Source organism: Periplaneta americana, chromosome 6, assembly GCF_040183065.1.
Source record: "Periplaneta americana isolate PAMFEO1 chromosome 6, P.americana_PAMFEO1_priV1, whole genome shotgun sequence".
Lineage (NCBI taxonomy): Eukaryota > Metazoa > Arthropoda > Insecta > Blattodea > Blattidae > Periplaneta > Periplaneta americana.
Window position 1 is genome coordinate 160795564 of NC_091122.1, and position 18034 is coordinate 160813597.

Below are 18034 nucleotides of genomic sequence, written 5' to 3' on the forward strand. Positions count from 1 at the left end.
AATTTACGTGTAACTTTTTATACAATATAGACATGGAAGCAATGAAGACTTCTATTGGATTCGAAAGAATGAGCAAAGATGCAATAGGAGCCACTTTTGTTTTGGCTTCTCTAATTCACTGACACTACAGTTCAGTAACGCTAATGTGGAATTTGTAGATTTTATTTGCGTTAAGAATCCAGGAGAGTTGGTGAAATTTATGGCTTACGTTTTTCAAATGTTTCCAGGAAAACATCTCTTTTGCCTCTTTATAATGTTTGAAAAGCGCGGTTTAGTGGTATTTATAGAAATATTAACGGAGGGAGGGTGGAATAGTGAAAAAATATGAAGATTTTTTAATGAAATATAAAGATTTTACCAAAACATTGCAATATGACATTTTTTGGTGTGAATTGTATTCTAAACATAGTGAATCGTGAAAATCTTTGTTCCCATACCGCGAGCAGGAATGGTTTAGAACAGCGTTTGTCAAACAATGGTCCGCGAACCACCTGTGGTCCCCGAGTTCTGCCCTTGTGGTCCTTCAAAAAAAGACAGAAGAAAAATAAAATTCAAACGAATTGCGTATCACACTATAGCTGAAAATCTCAGAGTTTGGAAATGACACATGGCAATCGCCTTTCACTTTTTCTCCCAGTACTAATATTTTATGAAAATTCTTACCCTACCCGTCTACCCACTTCCCATTCTACTCTTAGCAACAAAAGAGGGATTTAAATCACTATGAACGTGGCGTTTCTAATCATCTTTTCTCTGCATATCTGGCGCCGAGTCTGTAACCTAGCCAGGGACCACCCGAATTCATAACAGAGGACCAAAGTATCGACACCCAGTCTGCACATTGAAATGGGGACGTACTGTACGTCGTACACCAATAATAGAAAGTGCCAAATTGCATCTTTACTTGTTGAAAATCGATCATGTTTCTGTATCAATTTTTTTTATATTTGTTTTTCCAGATGACGATAAGAAATTTTAGACTCCGCCTATTTTAAAATCCGACAGGTTTACTTCGTACACTTGTGTGTTTCGTCTCTAAGTGCCGTTTCAATTTCGCGGGTTTCATACACTCGTTTGAAAGCACTTCGTAACAAACAACGCACCGAAGTTTAGTTCACTCTCATTGCCACACCAAGTAAATCCAAGTTCCAAATAACTCTTGTCATATTTACGAAAGTATTTTTTCTTTGAACAGCTACAACTAAGACTAGATATTCCTTTAATGGCACTATAAGTAATACATTTCTTCACACAGCTTCTGAACTATTAGCACTGCCTAAATGAAGCGTATCATCATGTTACTTTTTTTTATAAAAAATCCGGATCGAAGGCATTTTCCATTATTTATAATGGACACTATTTAACAGAGACATGGACAACTACTAGTGTGTACCATATAAGAAGGATTTCAAACAACTAACTGCTAACAGGCAAGCGATGAATCAACACTGCATAGAATTTGTTATGACTTGTGATTGGTTACAAAAATATAATTACAAAAGTATTATAATTAATTAATTAATCCTATTTTAAAACATAAATAAACTGGTATTAAAATATCATACAAAAATGATACATTTGCTTTCGCAGGGAACAAGCGTAAAGGCTGGTTCACAATAAACCGGGAACGAGAACCAGAATGAAAACGAGAAGCAGAGGACGTGAACATGAAAATTTTTGATTCACAAAAAACGAGAACGTAGACGACTATGCATATCGATATGTATGTCAATAACGATATGTAAAATCGATATTACGCATTCTGATGTTATTTGTGTATAATTGACCAATGGCGTTCTCTCATGAGTACAAGGCAGCCAACATTAACATTATTATTGTGTTAAATTGTATTGTGTATTCTTATTGTATTGTGTATAAAATTGTATATGTGTTGTAAAATTGTATTGTGTATTGCTTATCATTTTATTGTGTATTGTTAATATTGCATATACCACTGCCACCGGGTGCTTCCCCACTTGCAGTGTAAATAAATACATACATGTATGCAATGGAGGTAGAAAAGAATAAATAAAGGTTAACGAACTTCGAAATTTCAACTGAAACATTTAATTAGCTACGGCACTATAAATATGCCCATGCATCTTTATTATCACAACCTATTTTAAGTCTACCATAACGTAAAATAATTGGAGAAGAAACATTTGTAATAGAACAAAAATGAACACAACAGTAGTTATTGAATTGAAACATGAATATGTAGTGTGAAATACAACCAATACAGTAATAAAATATGATTCACTTACGATCGGTGTTCAAAGATGCAGCTATTGAAAACCACGTATTCTTCTTCTTTTCTCATCTTTATACGAGGCGCGCCGCTTATCGTAAACGTGAGGATTTTCCTCAACACTCAATATTAGAATCTCATCAAATAAAAGTTGCTCCATGATGCACAGCACAGAACAAAATAATGTATAGGTTATGTCACGATCTTCTTGCTACAAAATATACGACGACAAAATAGTTTTTAGATGGCAATAGAATGAATCTAGTGGGCTGTGATCGGAAACGTGAACGCTTAAGTTGAAACTTGGCCAACTCTCCGTTCCCGATCCCGGGCTCCGGCAAGCTTTTCGTTAATTGTGAAAGCTCACATTTAAATGTACACATTTTAACAATTTTACCGTTTTCGTTTTCGTTGCGATTCTCGTTTCCGGTTTATTGTGAACCAGCCTTAAGGTGGTCCGCGGAACTGTTCTGACTTAAAAATGTGGTCCCCACTTCAAAAAAGTTTGAGAAACGCTGGTTTAGAATATGAAATTTCATATTTTGCCTGTCACTAGCTATGAGCATTTTGACATCCGACCCATAACTGACAAAGAAACGACTCAAACTCTGCATAATATTCTTCTAACAAAGAAAGCGCCTGTGACTCATTGTGTCGAGCCACACGTTGCAATCCAGGGATCGATATCTCTACGTTCTTTTCTGTTCAATATTATCAAGGGCAATACAGCCTGCAATAATTCATTCCTACATGTCGCGTGAAGGGTGAGAGAAGTCATAATTTATAACCTACCATGTTGGAAACACATCTTTGTCCTGCTTTAGAAACTATTTAAGCTGCAAATTAATTTTAAAACAACATTTTAACAGGAACGTTTTAAAAGTAGAAGCTGCTTCTATATTTTGTAACTAGGACTTAAGGTTTGCAAAACAACACATTGTTTTAGGTTAGACATAGCCGGTATGTTATTCTGACAACACGCACAAGAATAAAGGCTGGTTCACAATAAACCGAGAACGAAAACGATGAGAACGAGAACGGAAATATTGTTAAAATAAATGTATTTAAATGTGAGAAGCCTTCCAGAGACCGGGAACCATTTAGATACATTTATTTTAACAGTATTTCTGTTCTCGTTCTCGTTTCCGTTCCCGATTTATTATGGACCAACCTTAATCGTGTTAAGTTGTTATGGGTTATTTTTACGACACTTATCAACATCTCAGGTTATTTAGCGTCTAAATGAGATGATGGTGATAATGCCGGTGAAATGAGTCCGGGGTCCAGCACCGATAGTTACCCATCATTTGCTCGTATTGGGTAGAGGGAAAACCCCGGAAAAACCTCGACCAGGTAACTTGCCCCGACCGGTATTCGAACCCGTGTCACCCGGTTTCGCGGCGAGACGCGCTGACCGTTACTTCACAGGTGTGGACACAAGTGGTTATGGAATAAGGTGATATTTTTACTGGCTCATAGTCCAAATGGTCGTGTTGCCTGATATTGTTTACTGCGCTTTGATTGGTCTGTTTAAACTGTATTGTTCAAGTACCCTTCCCCTCGCTATCATTAGTAAATGCAACAGCCAAATTCTAGGCCCAGGGTGGAAAACCGCTGGCCTATTTATAGCTTATTAATAAAATTGATTTAGAAAATTAAGATGTTCGTGTTGGATTGCAAGAAAAGAAAACCAATAAATAGGCCTAAGCTATTCTGTCATAGGTAACACATCTTGAAGTCTGTGTGATGGTGTTATTAATTTTTTGGGCCAATTTAATTTTTTTAACGGAGAAAAATTCGTTCCAGCACTAGAGATCGATGGAGTAAAAATGGTTTATTTTAACTGGCAGAGTTAAGGTCATTCGGCCTTCTCTTCCACTCAACCATTATGATAGAAAATTACTACAATGCTATGAATATAACATAATTAATACAATACAATACAATTCTAAGCAATACAATACTACAAGACAATATAATACAATGACAGTTATTTTCATCTTCACAACACCAATAAAATAATTATGTAATAATAATAATAATAATAATAATAGTAATAATAATAGTAATAATAATATAATAATAATAATAATAATAATAATAATAATAATAATAATAATAGTAATGATAGTAGTATTTAGTATTTATTTATTTAACCTGGTAGAGATAAGGCCATCAGGCCTTCTCTGCCCCTCTACCAGGGGATTACAACTATAACATGAACAATAAAATTACAATTAATATTAAATTTACAATTACAGTTACAATAAAAATTAAAGTACGACAAGAATACCTGATTAATGAAAGCTAGACATTTTATCATAGTAGTTAAGAACAAAGAATATTTTTGTATTTACTGAATTACAAATTAAACCTACAATAACAAAATTCTATAGTGATGAAATTACCGGATATTGAAATATTTTGTGATAGATTAAGAGAACTATTTACAAGAAATCATGTCTGAACGAGTCTCAATTACTGACCAAGTGCCTAGTAAGTTTGCGTTTGAATTGAATTTTATTTCGACAGTCCCTGATGCTAGCAGGTAACGAATTCCAGAGTCTTGGCAGGGCTATTGTGAAAGAGGATGAGTATGAGGAGGTGCGATGGGATGGTATTGTTAGTATTGTTTCATGGCGAGAGCGTGTGTTCAGATTGTGGTGGGAAGAAAGGTAAGTGAAGCGAGACGACAGGTACGAAGGAATAGAAGAGTTCAAGATTTCGAAGAGAAGGAGAAGTGAATGTAAATTTCTTTTCTTATCTAGTTTAAGCCAACCTATTGCTTCCAGGGATGGGGTAATGTGATCATATTTACGAACATTGCTTACAAAACGTACACACAAATTATGAGCACGTTGAAGTTTCATTTTGTTGTCGCTGGAGAGGTCAGTCAGTAAAATGTCAGCATAGTCAAAATAGGGAAATACAAGGGTCTGCACAAGGGACTTTTTTAAGCAAGAGGGAAGATGAACATTTATCCTTTTTAGCACATGGATAATAGAATATACTTTTCTGCAGGTGATACTTAAATTAAATTAAATTATTAAACTCCATCACAATTATAACTTAAATTTGACTGCGCCCGTAAGAAATCGTTTAGCCTTTTCTTGAAAGTGGTTATTGTCCGGCAGCCCCTCATGTTCTGAGGTAGAGAATTCCATTCACGGGGGACTGAGACAGTAAAAAAGGATGAATAGTGGGATGTTCTGTGGACAGGAATTGCTAGGATTTGGCTCTCCTGTGACCTGGTGTTTAGATTGTGATGGAGGATAAGTAGTTAAACCGGAAACGAAGATAATTTGGAGTAGAAGTGTGGAGAACTCGAATCTGAAGGGACAGCGAATGAAGTGTTCTACGGTTACTAAGTTGCAGCCAGGATAAAGATTTGAACGAGGGTGTAATGTGGTCAAACTTGTGAGCATTGCTGATGAATCTGACACACATATTGTGCACACGCTGCAGCTTGTTCGAAAGGTCAGTTGTCAAGTCTGTAGACTAAATATTACGTCGCAATAGTCAAACAGTGGTAGTACGAAGGTTTGCACTAAAGTCTGTTTTAATTCTGGCGGGAGGAAGTTTCTGAATGGGTTAAGAGAATGCATGGTATTGCACACTCTCTTGGATATTTCGTTTATTTGGCATTCCCAATTTAAATTTTCGTCCAAGAAAATGCCGAGGTTTCTGACGACGGAATGGTGCGGAATAGTGGCATTATTCACTGTAATAATTGGGATATGTCTGTTGTTCATTGTGTTCAGTAGTCTCTTATGTCCAATTATTATAGCTTGGCCATAAGGAAAAATATTCTTAAGTTATTTAGACTGATACCCTTTCATAATACATTTACTCAGACAAAAAATAAAGTTGAAACTTGTAGGGAATCCGTGGTGCCTCCAGCGCTTACTGACAAGTACGTACAGTGTTTGTACTCACCCTGCTGTTTACATCACCTTCACTGTCTACCAGTCACTGAATTTGTCGTCCGTCAGTGGTTACATCGTCTAGGTAGGGGCGGGCACAGAAGACCAATAGTGTAATAGACAGTACGTACAAATGTTTAAAATGACCTTTGATTGGCTATTAGTTTTTATCCCCATTTATAAACAACGAATGGACTCCACTGTATACCCAAGCTTTCGTTGGTCAGTTAAACATATTAAATGTTTGTATCGGCCCAAACGAGTAGGAACCCTTTCTCACTCCAATTTTTTTATTACTTCGCGATGAAGATAGATTCAATCTTAGACAACTAGCAATGGAAATTATCCAATCTAAGAGTCTTCGTCACACTTTACTGTAGAGTATCTTGAGTGCAAGAATCACACTAAAATCGAAATTTATTATTTTTTGTGAAAAAGAAGAATTCCAATCATCTAGGCCTACATAGATAGGTACATTTGTTGTCCTTTGTCTTTCCAACATTAAAATAAATGTTATATTGGGATCTTTTCATTTGTACTCGAATTCACATACAAAATCAACTAATTTTCATTAGGCTACTCTGTATTACAATTCACTATTGATCATTGCATTCTCTTAAAATATCACTTTACGTTTATCATATGGCTAATTAGTTGTTTGACACATTATCACTTAATCTTAATTGTAAATATTACTTACTATGCAACAAAATCTTTAAAGTTTTTAGAAAATTATTTTTCATGTAATTTTATTTTTAAAGCTCAGGCTACTGAAGTGAATGAATCTACATCATGGAGACAGCGGAGAAACAGTTGAATCAGAGTAATAGAAGAAACTGAAATATTAGACCAAAATCTACATTCGATCAGATTTTTATATCGTAGGCCTATCACAAATAAGCTAAATCGCTAAACATTTAATTTATAATATATTCTTATTTCCTCATTTTTAGAGGTTTTCAAAGGCTTCTGGAGGAAATCAATCTATGTTTTGATGAAAATGGAGCTTTGAAACATTTGTAAAAAAAAAATAAACATAAAACCAAAACACTTGTAGACATAAAATATGCCCCTAAACTGTTCTTGTTTACCGGCAATTTCATAGCGTTAGCAACGGTGGAATTCTGATCCATCTGATGAGAAATATTCAGTCTATTGAGTTAAAAATGAGTCAGTTTTGTGATAAAACCTTACATTGTAGGCTATAACTCATTTACAAGTGCCTCACGTTACAATCTTATATCTGCTATAAGCTTAATATAAATTTGGAACGAGTCTTTTGTAGAAGTTTTCATGTTTTTCAGTTTAGTAGCTGATTCTCTAGCATGTTCCGGGGTTCTAATGTTGCCTAGAAAGGCGTAGGCCTACATAGTCAAATTATAAGTTAAGTAGCTGTTAGATTAAATTAAATGTATCAAAAGTTAACAACACTTAAATCTTGACAATTTTGTGAAATTTCTGACGGATAAGATGATTGCTGACGTTTTTTTTCTGGGTATTTTGATTTCTTCATTGTTCTATATACACTTTTAACACTTATATATCACTGATTAACTTTTAAACGTCTTTACTGTATTAATTAGTACGAAATTACCTGGCTGACTAGTTTCGAAGTGGTGTTCTTCATTGTCCAAAATCTAGTAAAGATCTCGCGATATCTTCTGGTTCCCTGTTGTGGTGGAGTGTGTTCATGATTGTGTCGAAAATGGTATGTGTTTTGAAATTCAGTTGAGTGTTCAGGGTGTGCGTTTGCAAATTTCATATTGTTCTAGAGTGTCAAGTTGCTGAGTTTTTGACTGAATAATAATATCTAGTATTTTTATGTCTGTGTCTATGTTGCTGTAGTTGTGATTAGAGTTTGTAATGTGTTCTGCGTAGATTGAATTGTCGTGTGGTTTGGTTATAGCTGTGGAATGTTGCTTGTAACTTGTTTGAAATGAGTACATTGTTTTATTAAGTACGTTATTTTACGATGCTTTGTCAACATCTTAGGTTATTTAGCGTCTGAATTAGATGAAGGTGATAATGCCGGTGAAATGAGTCCGGAATCCAGCACCGAAAGTTACCCAGCATTTGCTCATATTGGGTTGAGGGAAAACCCTGAAAAAACCTCAACCAGATAACTTGCCCCGACCGGGACTCGAACACGGGCCACCTGGTTTAACGGCGAGCCGCGCTTACCGTTACTCAACAGCTGTGGACAGCACATTGTTTGAATACATTGGACAGACTGGAAGATCATTTCAAACACGTTACAAAGAACATATCACAGCCATAACCAAACCACTCAACAATTCAACCTAAGCTGAACACATCATAAACTCCAATCACAACTACAGCAACATAGACACTGACATGAAAATACTACACATACAGACAAAAAACCAGAAACGTGACACTCTAGAACAATATGAAATTTACAAACATACAAAAACACACCCCCAGCACATTCAGAACACTCAACTCAATTTCAAAACACACACCCTTTTCAACACAATCATGAACACACCCCAAACAACGGAAACTACAGGGACATCATTTTATTTTTACTAACATTTTTAATATTAACCTGGCTATACCTTTGGATCAACGCCGTTTGCTACCCCTTTCCACTACTGGAGTTCGATGATACTGGCGTAATATACAAACAAATCATTTTACTAGGTATAGGAGGGAAGAAAAGTAGTTCACCATTTACGTAAACTAGGAAATATCGCGCTTTTGAGTTTGATAATTTTCATTAGGTTTTTGTTTAATCAAAATACAGTAGGCCTATAGTATTAACAATAAGTGTTTTTACTCATGAACTGAGCTGTCCATGTGGACGTATTCATAATGCAGTGTATATTATACTGTCTACAGCACATTAGCGTACAATATAGAGAATGAAGTTAAATTGAAAAATAATCATAATATGGATATTTAAACACATTTTTGAAAATGGTGGCCGTTCATTTCGATACAGGCTTCAGTTCTAATGTGCATATTATCGCACTATAGACTATTGCACCTAATCCCACTTACCAGTTTTGTCCTTCGTAACTAGTAACTCATGTTGAAATAATTCTGTACCTACTCTATAAAAGAGTATCTTACGTACTGTAAATTCCATCTTCACTTCTGCCGATCCGAAAAGATAAAATTACTCAGATATACTACCTACTGTTCGTCCAAGTGGTTATGTCGTAGGATCGTAGAAAGGGAGGAAATCACGTGACAGTTAATTACTTAACGAGGCCCTTTTATTTAAGTTATTTTAAACAGTTGTATAATATTACGTAGACGTCTAATTCCTAACAGAAATTAATGTTCTCACAAAAGAGGTAAGACGACAGCCCAGCCACTAGCTGGCGAATAAAAGCAGGTGGGGGAAACCGGGATACGACGTAGGCAAATTGACGACAGTATCTGTGCGAAAATGATTCAATATTGAAAGCTCTTTCGTCACTGGTAAACGCAAACATATTTTTGGAACGTACTGTTTACTATGACCGTAAGGCTACTATGGCTGTATATGCGGTCTTAGATCTGTGTGCAGGACGGTTGAACTTCATTAGTAGAAGGGGTGGGAGTGAAGTACATTAAAAAACTCAGGTACAATAAAAGTTGAAGTAAAAATAAAATGATGTCGCTGTAGAAGATGGCTCTTGATTTTCACTAGGCTTTGGGCAATGAAGAACATCACTTTGAATCTAGTAAACCAAGTAATTTCCTAAAAAATTAACACAGTAAAGAAGTTGAAAAGTTAATCAGTATTTTGATTTCGCCTGCAACTCTATTTCCACTACCGGTTCACCACTGTCTTTTGTTAACTTACAGCCACTGAATGGCCTCTTTAGTTTATAAAAAACGACAGTAAATAAAGTTACAAATGCCGTGACACAGTTAAGCGTATTGTACTCACTCTGTTTCCAGACTCTGGAGAAATGGCGGCAGTCGACATGTTGCACTCGCAGCTGACAGCAACTGCTATCTCTTTTCTGTAAATTCAGAGCCAATAGTCGTGATTTCAATTGACATAACCGTTTGATCACCAGCAGATCACATACGGTAAATAATGTTGTCAGAGATCCATTGTGCACTGCGGTGCGAAGCTTCGCGCTGTCTGCCCTCAACTGTTTTGAATCACTCGTTCTCCATGGAAACAGGCTGGTGGCGTGACGAACCGTTTGCTTCCGTGCAACAGTGGATCAACGTAACCGCCTGTCACTTTACACGCTTTCTAACTACAAACGGTACCGCAATGTGAGGGATCGGGGTTGCTTGTACAAAGATCGTGCAGACAGCTGAGAGAAAGCTTGCTTACCTCTATCATGAACTGCACCTACTAACTTCACATGTGCATCCGCAGAAGTCTTTTGTAAGGAAGTGGGAAGTTTGGTAAGTGTGCAGTCGAATGATGGACTGAATTTGCTAACAACTTAATTCATGAATGGATAAACATATACGTGGATTGAAAACAAAATATCAATATGTAAATAAGTACATATATTAGTAAGTACACAAATAATAAACAAACCACTAAATAAATAGATAGATAGATAGATAGATAGATAGATAGATAGATAGATAGATAGATAGATAGATAGATAGATAGATAGATAGATAGATAGATAGATAAATAGATAGTTGGGTGGGTGGGTGGGCGGGCGGGCGGGCGGACGGGCGGACGGACGGACGGACAGATATATATATATATATATATATATATATATATATATGTATATATATAATTGAATGAATGAATCAAGTAATCAATAAAAGAATGACGAAATAAATAAATAAACAAACAAGCAGACAGACAGAAAGACAAATGAATGAATAAATGAAATTTATGTTAACAAATAAGCAGAAGTCTATTGTAAGAAAGTGGGAAGTTTGGTACCTATACAGTCGAATGATGGACTGAATTTGCTAAAAACTTAATTCATGAATGGATAAACTATATTTGGGTTGAAAACAAAAGATCAATATGTAAACAAGTGCATATATTAGTAAGCACACAATAATAATAAATAAATAAATAAATAGACAGACAGACAGACAGACAGACAGACAGACAGACAGACAGACAGACAGACAGACAGACAGATAGATAGATAGATAGATAGATAGATAGATAGATAGATAGATAGATAGATAGATAGATAGATAGATAGATAGATAGATAGATAGATAGATAGATAATTGAATGAATGAATCAAGCAATCAATAAAAGAATGACGAAATAAATAAATAAACAAACAAGCAGACAGACAGAAAGACAAATGAATGAATAAATGAAATTTATGTTAACAAATAAGCAGAAGTCTATTGTAAGGAAGTGGGAAGTTTGGTACCTATACAGTCGAATGATGGACTGAATTTGCTAAAAACTTAATTCATGAATGGATAAACTATATTTGGGTTGAAAACAAAAGATCAATATGTAAACAAGTGCATATATTAGTAAGCACACAAATAATAAATAAATAAATAAATAAATAAATAAATAAATAAATAAATAAATAAATAAATGAATGAATCAAGCAATCAATAAAAGAATGACGAAATAAATAAATAAATAAAGAAACAAATAGACTGACAGAAAAACAAATGAATGAATAAATGAAATTTATGTTAACAATAAGTAAATTATTTAAATGAAATTTTAATTCACAAAGATAATTAATCAACTCAATGGGAACGACTTTTATCAAATAAGTTTTTCGATACGTCCAATAGTTTTGAGAATGCGAAATGTAACGTGTTGCAACACTGCAAAGAGTACTTGAGGTCATTGCTCTGCAGTGGGGTTGTGTGTAACTCCAATCATCCATCCCGCAAGATTTGTTAGAGGAAAATGTAAACAAAAACGTCTCATCAGATACGTTTATATATATCGATACACATTAGTATTTACATTTCTCCCTTATGTATCGAAATCGGTAATATATATTATATAGATATGAGGTCGACTATCGATAGACTAAGCACCACACTAGGCAGAAGTACTAACAAGAATTAATGCACGTAGAAGAGTTCAGAGTTTTTCCTTTCCATCATAAGTAATTCTCCAAATTTATTAATGAGCGACGTTCTTCTATTTCAGCATAGCAACCGTGATTTGCTCAATGTGGGATCCGCATCGTGGCTCATAACGTAACAAATGCCCGAACAGAACATCTACTGTTAAAACTGTTTCAATGAGTTAAGGAGACAGTACAGCGTAGAAAATTGCCGAAGAAAGAAAACTACTGAGGAATCAAGGAGGAAGATGAAGAATAAAATGCTGAAAATAAGTAGGTCTATTAAAATTGAAGTACTGAATAAAGAAGCAAAGGAAGAAGACGAGAAGGACAGGAAGTGTAATAAATAAATGCGACAGTAGGAATTAAAGAGACAAATAAAGTAATAACCAATTAATGTGAAGTAAAGAAAATAGAACAATTAAATGAGAATAAGTTAAATAAATGAGTGAGAGAAATAATTAAAAAGAAAGAGAGAAAATTAAAATGTAAGAAGGGAGTAAAAGAAATAGAATATGATTTAAAATATAATTTCAAGTTAAAATGAAATAAATTAACAAAAGGATTAAAAAAAAAAGGATAAGAAAATTAGGAACAGAGAAAGATAAGATGTGAGGAAAATAACTAAGAGAGCAGCTAGGAAATAGAGAAGTTGAAGGTAAAAACCAGAAAGAATGAAGAAAGACAAATAAAGAACTCATAAATAAATGAACGAAACGAGGAAAAAGACAGAACAAAGAGTAAAAGCGAATAAGAATCTTACTTACTTACTTACAAATGACTTTTAAGGAACCCGAAGGTTCATTGCCGCCCTCACATAAACCCGCCATTGGTCCCTATCCTGTGCAAGATTAATCCAGTCTCCATCATCATATCCCACCTCCCTCAAATCCATTTTAATATTATCCTCCCATCTACATCTCGGCCTCCCTAAAGGTCTTTTTCCCTCCGGTCTCCCAACTAACACTCTATATGCATTTCTGGATTCGCCCATACGTGCTACATGCCCTGCCCATCTCAAACGTCTGGATTTAATGTTCCTAATTATGTCAGGTGACAGAATACAATGCGTGCAGTTCTGCATTGTGTAACTTTCTCCATTCTCCTGTAACTTCATCCCGCTTAGCCCCAAATATTTTCCTAAGAACCTTATTCTCAAACACCCTTAACCTATGTTCCTCTCTCAGAGTGAGAGTCCAAGTTTCACAACCATACAGAAAAACCGGTAATATAACTGTTTTATAAATTCTAACTTTCAGATTTTTGGACAGCAGACTGGATGATAAGAGCTTCTCAACCGAATAATGACACGCATTTCCCATATTTATTCTGCGTTTAATTTCCTCCCGACTGTCATTTATATTTGTTACTGTTGCTCCAAGATATTTGAATTTTTCCACCTCTTCGAAGGATAAATCTCCAATTTTTATATTTCCATTTCGTACAATATTCTGGTCACGAAACATAATCATATACTTTGTCTTTTCGGGATTTACTTCCAAACCGATCGCTCTACTTGCTTCAAGTAAAATTTCCGTGTTTTCCCTAATCGTTTGTGTATTTTCTCCTAACATATTCACGTCATCCGCATAGATAAGAAGCTGATGTAACCCGTTCAATTCCAAACCCTGCCTGTTATCCTGAACTTTCCTAATGGCACATTCTAAAGCGAAGTTAAAATGTAAAGGTGATAGTGCATCTCCCTACTTTAGCCCCCAGTGAATTGGAAAAGCATCAGATAGAAACTGACCTATACGGACTCTGCTGTATGTTTAACTGAGACACATTTTAATTAATCGAACTAGTTTCTTGGGAATACCAAATTCAATAAGAATATCATATAATACTTCCCTCTTAACCGAGTCATATAGAACAGAAAATATCAAATAAAGAACACATAAAAACATAAGGGAAGGAGTGGATACAGAACATAGGATAAAAGTGGGAGACACGAAAATAATGGAATGGGGAAGGAAATACAGAATTGAAGGATAAAATATAGGGCTAGAGTAGGAAATACAGCGCTAAACGAGAAGAAAATATAGGGCTAAGGAAGGAGGAATAAATGATTCAAGGATGAAATAGAGAATGAAGGACAAAATGTAGGACTGAAAGAGGAAACAGGACTCAAGATATCAGTAAAGGACTGAAGGAAAAAGTAAAGGACTGAAGGAGGAAATACAGGCTGAAATAGGAAATAAAGGACTGAAGGTAGAAGTATAGGACTGAAAGATAAACGAGACGGTTGAAGGAGGAAATACAGAACTGAAGGAAGAAATACAGGACTGAAGGAGGAAATACAGGACTGAAGGATAAAATAGAGGGCTGAAGGAGAAAATATAGACTGAAAGAGAAATATAGGACTGAAGGTAGAAGTTCATGATTGTAGAAAGAAATACAGGACTAAAGGATAAAACAGAGGGTTGAAGGAGGAAATAAGGCTGAAAGAGAAAATATAGGACTGAAGGTAGACGTACATGATTGAAGAAAGTAATGCAGAACTGAAGGATAAAACAGAGAGTTGAAAGAGGAAATAAGGCTGAAAGAGAAAATATAGGACTGAAGGTAGACGTACATGACTGAAGAAAGTAATACAGAACTGAAGGATAAAACAGAGGGTTGAAGGAGAAAATAAGGCTGAAAGAGAAAATATAGGACTGAAGGTAGACGTACATGATTGAAGAAAGTAATACAGAACTGAAGGATAAAACAGAGGGTTGAAGGAGAAAATAAGGCTGAAAAAGAAAATATAGGACTGAAGGTAGACGTACATGATTGAAGAAAGTAATACAGAACTGAAGGATAAAACGGAGGGTTGAAGGAGGAAATAAGGCTGAAAGAGAAAATATAGGACTGAAGGTAGACGTACATGACTGAAGAAAGTAATACAGAACTGAAGGATAAAACAGAGGGTTGAAGGAGAAAATAAGACTGAAAGAGAAAATATAGGACTGAAGGTAGACGTACATGATTGAAGAAAGTAAAACAGAACTGAAGGATAAAACAGAGGGTTGAAGGAGAAAATAAGGCTGAAAGAGAAAATATAGGACTGAAGGTAGACGTACATGATTGAAGAAAGTAATACAGAACTGAAGGATAAAACAGAGGGTTGAAGGAGAAAATAAGGCTGAAAGAGAAAATATAGGACTGAAGGTAGACGTACATGACTGAAGAAAGTAATACAGAACTGAAGGATAAAACAGAGGGTTGAAGGAGAAAATAAGGCTGAAAGAGAAAATATAGGACTGAAGGTAGACGTACTTGATTGAAGAAAGTAATACAGAACTGAAGGATAAAACAGAGGGTTGAAGGAGGAAATAAGGCTGAAAGAGAAAATATAGGACTGAAGGTAGACGTACATGATTGAAGAAAGTAATACAGAACTGAAGGATAAAACAGAGGGTTGAAGGAGGAAATAAGGCTGAAAGAGAAAATATAGGACTGAAGGTAGACGTACATGATTGAAGAAAGTAAAACAGAACTGAAGGATAAAACAGAGGGTTGAAGGAGAAAATAAGGCTGAAAGAGAAAATATAGGACTGAAGGTAGACGTACATGATTGAAGAAAGTAATACAGAACTGAAGGATAAAACAGAGGGTTGAAGGAGAAAATAAGGCTGAAAGAGAAAATATAGGACTGAAGGTAGACGTACATGACTGAAGAAAGTAATACAGAACTGAAGGATAAAACAGAGGGTTGAAGGAGAAAATAAGGCTGAAAGAGAAAATATAGGACTGAAGGTAGACGTACTTGATTGAAGAAAGTAATACAGAACTGAAGGATAAAACAGAGGGTTGAAGGAGAAAATAAGGCTGAAAGAGAAAATATAGGACTGAAGGTAGACGTACATGACTGAAGAAAGCAATACAGAACTGAAGGATAAAACAGAGGGTTGAAGGAGAAAATAAGGCTGAAAGAGAAAATATAGGACTGAAGGTAGACGTACATGACTGAAGAAAGTAATACAGAACTGAAGGATAAAACAGAGGGTTGAAGGAGGAAATAAGGCTGAAAGAGAAAATATAGGACTGAAGGGAGACGTACATGACTGAAGAAAGTAATACAGAACTGAAGGATAAAACAGAGGGTTGAAGGAGAAAATAAGGCTGAAAGAGAAAATATAGGACTGAAGGTAGACGTACATGATTGAAGAAAGTAATACAGAACTGAAGGAAAAACAGAGGGTTGAAAGACGAAATACAGGATGAAGGAGGAAATAGAAAACTGAAGGGTAAAATAGAGGACTGAAGGAGAAAATATAGGCTGAAAAAGGAAATATAGGACTGAAGGTATAAGTACATGACTGAAGAAAGAAATATGGGACTAAAGGAAAAATACAGGGCTGAAGGAAGAAATGCAGGATTGAAGGAGAAAATGCAGAAATGAAGGGGGAATGTAGGACTGAGGAAGGAAATAAGGACTGTAGGAGGAAATACAAAACTGATGGAGAAGGAGCTGTAGGAATGAAGGAGAAAATAAGTAGAGGAAGCATAAATGGTTACATCTATTGTGTAAAATTAACTTTCATGGGGTGAATAACTGTTTGACACTCGTGTAAGGCTATGTGCTGAAATCTTCAGTGAGTGCATTTAACCCGTACTTATCTGATGAGCCAACCAGTTGGTGATTCATTCAAGTCCACTTGTCAGGAAGTGGAATGGAGCAATGAAATATAGACAAAAGACTGCTGCGCAGCTGTAGTAAACAAATAGTAGCAGGTGACACCCTCGAAATAAATTACGTGCGAAACTCCCAGCCACGCGTGACTGACTTCAAAAAGAACTCCTTGTAACCTAGTTTCAGGAGGGCGTAGCGCTGTAGCATGGTCGTTGTGCCCAAAAATACGTGCATTAGAACATGAAGAGCATTGTACTGTACATGGAACTTTGAAGAAGTGTGTGTATATAAGAGAAAATTCTAATTTTGATTATTGTATACTGTAGCAATGATATTATGATCTAAATTCAATTTGTAACATGCATCTCACGCGCAATATGTAAACAACATTTAAGACATAGTTTTAATACCGCTTAAAGTAATAATGGATAAATTAATTAAGAGATAAATGAATGGTAAATGCAGCATTGTAGCTAGAAAGGGAGGTGGGAGGTAGTTCACTAAGGCAGGCAGACCTGAGTTCGTTGATCTCTTACATCTGTATTAAGAGGAGAAAGAGGAACATAGGTTAAGGATGTTCGAGAATAAGGTGCTTAGGAAAGTATTTGGGGCTAAGACAGATGACGTTACAAGAGAATGGAGAAAGTTACAACTGCACGCATTCTATTCTTCACCTGACATAATTAGGAACATTAAATCCAGACGTTTGAGATGGGCAGAGCATGTATGGGCGAATCCAGAAATGCATGTAGGGTATTAGTTGGGAGGCCAGAGGGAAAAAAGATTTTGGGGAGGCCGAGACGTAGATGGGAGGATAATATTTAAATGGATTTGAGGGAGATGGGATATGATGATATAGAGAGGATTAATCTTCCACAGGATAGGGACCGATGGCGGGCTTATGTGAGGGCGGCAATGAACCTCCGGGTTTCTTAAAAGCAAGTAAGTAAGTAAGTAAGTATAAAATGTCAATTAGGCTGAAGTTTCAATTATGAGAATTTTAGGTGAATTCAAACATTTTCTTTTAAGAAGACCATAATTCACTAACCAATTAATCAAATCATTTCTGTTGTGTTTTTTATTGTGATGATTTTGTATTATTGAAGGCTGCCCTACTCATGTTTGTGAAACTTGGACTCTCACTTTGAGAGAGGAACAGAGATTAAGGGTGTTTGAGAATAAGGTTCTTAGGAAAATATTTGGGGCTAAGAGGGATAAAGTTACAGGAGAATGGAGA

General features: G+C 35.6%; 2 protein-coding genes across 6 annotated transcripts in view; one reads left to right on the forward strand and one right to left on the reverse strand.

The window, feature by feature from the left end:
* The window catches only part of LOC138702000 (ninjurin-2-like), a 72907-nt gene extending 62595 nt beyond the window's left edge, over positions 1–10312 (reverse strand). For 3 of the 5 annotated variants that reach the window (XM_069829466.1, XM_069829461.1, XM_069829460.1), the window contains exon 1: positions 10076–10300. In XM_069829466.1, the coding sequence (XP_069685567.1) occupies positions 10076–10114 (39 nt within the window). In that variant the 5' untranslated portion in view covers positions 10115–10300. Of the gene's footprint in view, positions 1–10075 lie in introns of all 5 variants that reach the window. The other 2 variants (XM_069829465.1, XM_069829462.1) reach the window with 2 other exon arrangements.
* The window catches only part of LOC138701999 (GATA zinc finger domain-containing protein 14-like), a 146615-nt gene that overhangs the window by 21832 nt on the left and 106749 nt on the right, over positions 1–18034 (forward strand). The window lies entirely within an intron of this gene.